This window comes from Egretta garzetta, unplaced genomic scaffold, assembly GCF_000687185.1.
Source record: "Egretta garzetta isolate BGI_Z169 unplaced genomic scaffold, ASM68718v1 scaffold59, whole genome shotgun sequence".
In the NCBI taxonomy this organism is placed as follows: Eukaryota; Metazoa; Chordata; class Aves; order Pelecaniformes; family Ardeidae; genus Egretta; species Egretta garzetta.
Genome location: NW_009267230.1, coordinates 2,002,066 through 2,009,471, shown reverse-complemented (window position 1 = coordinate 2,009,471; position 7,406 = coordinate 2,002,066). Strand labels below are relative to the sequence as shown.

At 61.1% G+C, this 7,406-nt stretch overlaps 1 protein-coding gene across 1 annotated transcript in view; it reads right to left on the bottom strand.

Moving 5' to 3' along the window:
• Positions 1 to 210: 210 nt before the first annotated feature.
• TLN1 (talin 1) overlaps positions 211 to 7,406 on the bottom strand; it is a gene marked incomplete at its 5' end in the record, with an annotated part of 30,590 nt that continues 23,394 nt past the window's right edge. Inside the window, 9 exon segments of the mRNA XM_035902742.1 lie at positions 211 to 1,383; positions 2,016 to 2,141; positions 2,814 to 2,996; positions 3,257 to 3,319; positions 3,463 to 3,627; positions 3,846 to 3,949; positions 4,091 to 4,196; positions 7,175 to 7,282; positions 7,392 to 7,406. The exon segment at positions 7,392 to 7,406 is cut by the window's right edge and continues 255 nt beyond it. Of these exon segments, the coding sequence (XP_035758635.1) occupies positions 1,252 to 1,383; positions 2,016 to 2,141; positions 2,814 to 2,996; positions 3,257 to 3,319; positions 3,463 to 3,627; positions 3,846 to 3,949; positions 4,091 to 4,196; positions 7,175 to 7,282; positions 7,392 to 7,406 (1,002 nt within the window).

Genomic DNA, 7,406 nt, shown 5'->3' with positions numbered 1-7,406 from the left:
GTCCGGCGCGCCGGGGCCCTGGGGCTGGACGTGCCTCAAATATTTTCCATGGTGTATAAGCACCCGTGCTACGCTCCCCCCTCCTCTGCCGAGGGCAGGCACCCGCGCCCCCCCTGCCCACCAGCCCTCCCTTTCTCCTGGGGGGAGGTCCTACCGCTACCCAGGCATCAAGAAAGCAGGAAAACCAGGTTTTATTGATGAGCGCGTCTTTCCAAGGAGACATCGGCACCCCCCCACCCCACCCCAGAACCTCGGGGGGAGCTGGTTTCCTTCAATGTTTAATATGGGATGCATAAAGTATCAAAATAGTGAGAGAAGCCTCAGCGGGTGCAAAGGGGGAGTGATGAGGGTCCCGGAGCCAAGGAGGGGTGGGATGCTGGGCTGCGGGACCCCGGCAAGAGCTGGGTGTTAGTGGGTAGGACATGAGCTGGGGGCGGGGGGAATAAATGAATTTTAAAAGCTGCAGGCTCAATACTAGAGAAACGGAAAAGTTACAAAAATACTGCAGACCTTGGAAAACAATGCAGGCACTTGGGAAGGAGGAGGAGGGCAGAGCTGGCTGAGGCTGGGGGAAGCCTCATGGGAAGGCAAAGAGCAGCTCTGGGGGTGAACCCATTGCACCCCCACCCATCCTGAGCAGAGGCACTGTGGCTTCCAGCCCTGCTGCACCCCAGAGGGACCCAGGCTGAAGAAGATGCTCATGGAGGGGGCTCAGTGCCTCCCACGGAAGCTGAGGAGGAAGAGGAGGAAGATTCAGCCAGCAATAAGGCATTGGAGGTGAAAGAAGGCTCCGTGCAAGAGCTTAGGGAGGGAGCATGCACTCCATCGTACAGGAGAGGGCAAGCCGCCTGCCTCTCCCCCTCCTGTGCGGCGGAGAGAAAAAAGGAGCACAAGTGAGAACCATGAAGGCACACAGAAAAAAATCCCCTGCAGTGTAGAGCTCTCCGACCCCGTACGCCAGGGCTGGCAGGTGAGCCCTGAGCTGGTGCAGCTCCAGCTCCCACCCCAGCCAGGTCCCTCCGGGCGCTCTGGCCATGCCCTGGGCGCTCGTGGGAAGGTTGGTCTGGGCGGCCAAGTGGAGTTGCTGGTGCGGCACCAGCTTGGAGCGGCGGCTAGGTTAGCCCCGGCGTTCTGGGTGCGGGCAGAGCTCTGGGCCAGCCCAAGCAGCCCTTTGCTCAAGGCAAGTTGCCTTAAATATGAGCAGATGGGCAGGCAGCAGTCTGTGCGGTGAGCGGCGGGAGGGCGCGGGGCTCAGTTCTGCTCCTCATCCCGCAGCTCCGAGGGCAGGAACTTGTACTGCTGCTGCCGGATCATGGCCAGCTTCTTCCGCGCCTCCTCCAGCTCCCGCTCCTTGCGCAGCATCTCCTCCTGGGCGGCGATGATCTGCCGGGACAGAGCCCTGGGGTCACAGCTGCCTCCGACAGGGACGGTCAGAGTCTCTGCCGTGGCAATGCCGAACCCAGAGCCAGGCTCTCCGGCTGCTGCTTCCCCCCATCACAGCCACAGCCTCCCTGGGCTAGTGCGGACCCAGGCACGAGGGCTGTTGTCCCTGTGGTGGCACCACAGTCCTCTGGAGATTATGGGGAGCAGCACAGCTCCCGGGGCTCAGGCCCATATGCCCCCTGTTCTCAGCTGCGAGCCTGTGGCCAGGAGGCAGCACGGGGACCTGTGGCACCCCACACCAGGCAGCTCTCACCCCTTACCCGATGCTCTGCCCCTCACACGTGTCATGGACACTGGGATGGTGCGGACACTGCACCAAGGAGAAGCCAGGGTGTCACACCCCTGGGAGGGTGTACCATCACCGGCTGTGCCCGCTGCTGCACACAGCAGGAGGAGGGTGAAGCCACAGTGTCTAACCGGTGGTGGGTAGGAGGGGTGCACCTGAAGCATTTTTGTGAGGCTCACTGGAGACATGTCCCACACTGGTGGGTGGTAGGACATGCTCCTGACGTGCACACGCAGGGCAGCAGCCAGAGCTGCCCCTGCCCCATCAGACCAGCCCCGCTCCTCACCTGTGCAATTCCTCCAACCATCTTCTCCTTCACCACCACCGTCTCATCGTGGTCCTGGAAGGCAGCTGCTTTCTGCGCTGCCTTCACCAGATTGTCCGACGCTCTCTTCACCGCATTGCCGGCGGCCTGCAGGGGGGAAGGAGGGGAGCAGCCGTGTCAGTCACAGCCCCAGGGCACGACTGCTGCCTGCGGGGGCTGAAGGAACCCCTGCCCCAGGCCAGGCGGGCAGGCAGGAGGGGCAGCCGGGCGTGCTGGGAGCTGCAGGCAGGGATTCCTTTACATGGCTCGCTGCCTTGCCAGCCGCTCATGACCATTTCAGGCACTGCTCCTCCCAGCCGGGCTCTGGCTCCTGCCTGCGCCATGGGGCAGGGGCTGGGGGGCAGCCCTACTGACCCTCCCCAGCACTTGGCCCTGAGACACCAGTGCTGGGACGCCCCCAACGCATGGGCATTAACCTGATGTGGTCCATGGCCTCTGAGGATTAAGGGCGCTACAAAACATGTCCCCCAAACATTAACCTCTTGAATGCCAGTGATGTGGTGCACAGGAATGTGCCAGTTCATCATCCCTGAAGGCTGCCTGGCTCAGGAGCCCAGCACCACTCACACGCCTGGCACACAGCTAACAGCGAAGTCTGAGCAACCCAGAGCCTGCGTCCCAACGAGCTCTGCGCTGATGGCACGTAGGCAGGGAGCGTGAGCCCTGGGGAGCACCCACATGCTCTCAACCCCACTCCCACCCACCCCTCAAGCAGCCCGGAGGAGGCAGCTGGGGCTGGAGGGGCAGCCTGGGACTCACCTGGAGCCGCTTCATGGCCTCAGAGTCATGGTCAGCCTTCACCTTGCAGGCCACCAGGAGCTGCGCCGTGGAGGCAGCAACCTGCTTGGCAGACGAGATGAGCTTCTCCTCGCTGGCATGGCCCTGCACCGCTGCGTTGGCGGCTTCGCACAGGTTGTTGGTGGCAGCAGCCACCATGCGTGCCTGCGGCGAGAGAGGCTGTCGGGAGCGGGTACGGGAGCCTCCCCTGGGGAGGGTATGCCCGGACCGGCCCAAAGAGGTTGTGGGGGATGGGATGGCAACCACCAGCTTCTGCGCCATGTGTCAGCTGGTGGGAGAGGGAACGAGAAGCATGGCTGCTTCTTCCACCGAGGAGAAGCGCAAGGGCAGAGCAAGCCTCATCTTTGCAGCAGGAGCCGAGAGGAGGGTCCACCCCATCCCCCGAGCACGACCTTGATACTCACGGCTGAAATGAGTCCCTGGGACCACTGTCCATCATCCACTGCGTTGGCGGGGATGGCGCCCACCTGCGAGGAAGGAGATGCGGAGTGAGGCTCACCGCCCTGCGCACGCCTTGCCACGGGGCACGAGGGCTACTGGCAGCCCTGGGCGAAGGGAGAAGCCACCACAGCCCTACATTTTCTTATTTCTTTCCCTCTTCCAGCCTTACCTTTCCTTGGGCCACTAATTCTCGCTGGGCGGCAGAGGCTGCCTTCACCAGGGCGCTTGTGGCTGCAGCAATGGATTTGGCAGCTTCCAAGATCTGCTCCTCGAAGTTCAGGCTCTCGTCTGCTTGCTGTGGGCAAAAGCAGGGTGTGAGTCCCTAGCAGGGGTGCTGGGACAGATGGAGCAGAGGAGGACGATGGCTGCAGGGGGCTGAGGGGGCACATATAAAGCTGGATTAAGGCCTGTGGGTTGCAGGAGGGCACAGGCTGCCTGAGGAAAGTCCAGCTGGGGATGTGGGAAGCAGCGGGAGCGCAGGAAGAGGGACCAGCTGTTGGATGGGGCTTCACCCCTGTCTGAAGCACAGGCAGGAGAGCCCCAGCCCACCACAAGCTGAGCATGGAGGTCAGCCAAGGCTCAGCACCACTACCTTGGGCTTGGCAGCTCGTTCTCAGCGATGACGGTGGGGTCTTCTGGGTCAACCCACTCCGTCCCTGGAAAAACCGGGAGCCGAGGCGGGTTAAACCTGTGTGCGACCTCATTTCTGACTTGCCCTACCTCCTCCAGCAGCTGCTGAGCCCTCCACCCTAATCGCAGCCCTCGGTCTTGCCCCCCTGAGGAGGAACTTTCCTTACCTTTCATGGCCTCGGCTGCCTGGATGAGCTCGGTGACGGAGCTGGCCACGCGCTTGGAGTAGCCTGCCAGCTGCTGCTTCAGCTCGTGAGTCGGCTTCTGCAGGATCTGCAGGGGAAGGAGCAGAGGTAAGCACGTGGAAAAGGGGGCCCGCATAGGTCTGTTTGGGGTGCGCTCCCCCAGGGAAGGAGGGTGGCATCCCCCCGCATGTGTACACATCAGGTGTTGCCTGTGATGCTTTCCTGAGGACCCTGGCTGGTTTCCTCCTGCCGGAGGATGGGATGAGCTTCCTCTTAGCCCTTCTGCATCTACAGCTTCTGGGACATCTCACAGACACAAGACTCTCAGCGCAAGCCTTCCTGCACTCAGCAGCTACCCGCCCCCCGCAGCATTTCAATCACCAGAAGCATTTCCCCCTCGCCTTCCCCATTTTGGAGATTTGTCTGCAAACACAAGCTGGGCAAAAGGAGGGACCCTGTAGCCACGTCCCAGCCCAGGAGGGCTGGCCCCACTGGGACAAGGTGGCAGGCAGAGCCATGAGGACCCTTCAGCGGGATGGGGCGGGGACACACACACATGCACACACCATAGCACACACGTGTGCACACACACGGGGTCTGTAGGCACAAGCAGAGCTCACCGCTGGCCCGACTCGCACCGCACGGGCGGCAGCTGCCCACCAGCTACAGCGGGTGTGAGTACATATGCACACAGACGGACCCTGGGGTCCCTGTGGACACACGCAAGTGCCACCCCAGCACTGGGCTGGGCACGCAGACACGCCGTGAGCAAGGCTCATGCTGAGGTTAGACACCAGCAGGCACCCAATGTCACCTTACTCACCGGCTGACCGGGAGGGAGGGAGAAGAGAGAGAAGAAAGCAGTGAACGCCCTGGCCGGGACACGCGGGCGCTGGGGACGGGGGGCACGGGGAGGGCAGGGGAAGGTGGGGGCTCTCTGGTGGAGGGTGAGGGGCAGCCAAGAGGAGATGTGGGAGTTAAGGATCAGAGGTCCCAGGTGGGGAGCCATGCTGCCACCATTAACTCGTACTTGAGCCTCGCAGCGCCGGGGGAGCTGGGGCACTGGATGAGGCTCCAGGGCTGGAGGAGCCAGCTACACCCAGAGCAACCATGGAGCCGCTCTCCTCCTCACCCCCCTTTACACCTTATTTCTCCCCACCCTGAATTGCTTCACTGCAGTTTTCAGCCACCGGATCTCTCTGCTTTTGGAGCAAGAGGCTCACTGTTACCAAATACCAAGTCCCTGTGGAGGTTCAAATTCCTTCCCCTCCCCAGTGAAATATGCAGGCTTTCCCACTCCTCTGCTGGGAGCTGTGTTTTCCATCCCAAGTCAAATAACCCTCTTTCTCAAACCCTGACCATGCTTGTTCATGCTCCGTGCAAGGCACTGGTTCCCATCGGGACCCAGCGTACAGCAATGGACTTGCTGCTGCTGGGGAGCCAGGCAGCACCGAATCCACCACCTCCCCTCCCGTTCCCCGACATCCTTCCTGCTCGTGGCTTTCCAGGAACCTGCTGCCTGCTGATAAAAGTGACCCACATGCTTCGTTCCTGCCCTTGCAGACCAGAGTGCTGCGGAGGCTGGGGTGGTCATGGCTTTACCCTGGACTTGCGTGGGCCATCCCAGTGAAGTCACCGGGAGCCACACGTGGCTCAGAGTCCCCGTGCTGACGGCACACAGCGCTGGCTGATTTGCCCTCATAAGCACATTCAGACTAAATGCCACATTATTAAGTTTGCTATCTGCCCTGACAACACGTTTAAAACTCCTAAATGGTCTCTGCCTGGAGCTGAAGGCACCCTGGAGGCTGCGAGCTTACCAAGGTGCACCTCCAGCAAACATTTCATGGGATGTACCAACATACGGTATTCGAGAGACGCTGCGCAGCAGCCGGACAGTTACGCCCCAAATACAGCAGAACAGGGTGCTCCTGCAGGCAGGCTGACCTCAGGCACGGCCACACTAAGTCATTAGCCCAATCACCTGTTAACAACAGGTCAGCCAGGGAATTTCTCCTCAGCGCTCCAGCTTTGGCTGCCATGACTTATGTGTGGCTCTCCAGTGTCTTCCACACAGACATTTGATCTAGCTGCAGAGGATGGAAAACTCACTGCTCCCCTTGGAAGCGCACCCCCGGGGTTACCTCCTTCAGATAAAGCCACCCCTTGACCTCCCCTCCGCCCAGCTTCAACTTCTAGCCACCGACTCTTGCCCACCTCCTCTCTGTGCTGTCAGCCCTGGTTACCCTCTGCCTAAAGGGGCTTTCCCTGCAGGAAACCGCAGCCTGAGCTCCCCCGCCTCGCATCTGGTGAACCAGAACAGCAGATTCTCGCCAAGCCCTTCTAACCAGCTTAGTGAAACCTGGCCACAGAGCCGACTCGCCCTCAGCCTTTGTCCTGACCCCGCTTCGAGGGCTCTCGCAGCTCTGCGGGCTGGGTCTGCGCATCCCTCCAGCGCCCTCGGCTCCCTCTCCGTGATCCCGCTAAGAAGGGGAACTGCTGGAAGGACCTCGCTGGATCCTTTCTACCACTCTTAATTTGCTTCTTGTAAACTACACTCATTTTGTAGGACAGTTAATTAGAGAGGCCAGCGGAACTCCTCAGGGGGGCGCAGGTAGAGGAAGACTGGATCAAAAGGGTGCAGCTGGCGCTTGCAGCCGTCACCCCTGCTACCACAGGCACTGCCCGCCTCCCACTCTGTTGTGAGCTTAACAAGCTCTGTTTTCACACTGCCTCAAGTCTCTTACTCCCACCACTTTTACTGGAAGCTGCTTCAGGACTTTGCTCCTGTGTTGTTGAATTTCCAGCTCCCATCTGTTTACGGCCAGTTAATCTCCATCTGTTGTTAGCCAAGTACCTTTCTTCAGAGCCTGTTCATCTCTCTGACATCTGCTTTCACGGCAGGGGCTCGGCCACGTGCTGTGCCAGCACAGGCAGTGAAGGTGGCCGTGCAAAGACCTCAGTGGGAGGGGGTGCAGAGCCCAGGGGACCTTGGGGATTTGGGGATCACCCTGGCATCCCTGGGCAGCCTTTTCCCACCCTGGGAACTGGGGCAGGGACACTCACCACCAGCACATGCTCTAGCAGCTCCAGGTAGCCATCAGCACACTCCTTGCCGAAGCGCAGCGCCCGTTGCCGCACGTCCCCGCTCACCTCCGGGTGGTAGGCGGCTTCCTGAAACCCGGAGACAGGGAAGCTCTGATTCACATCCGGCACCATCCCTGGCAGCACCCACAGCCACCCACAAAGCCCGTGCCAGACCCACGTCCCCCGCCCGCCCCACCTTGCAGGCACGCAG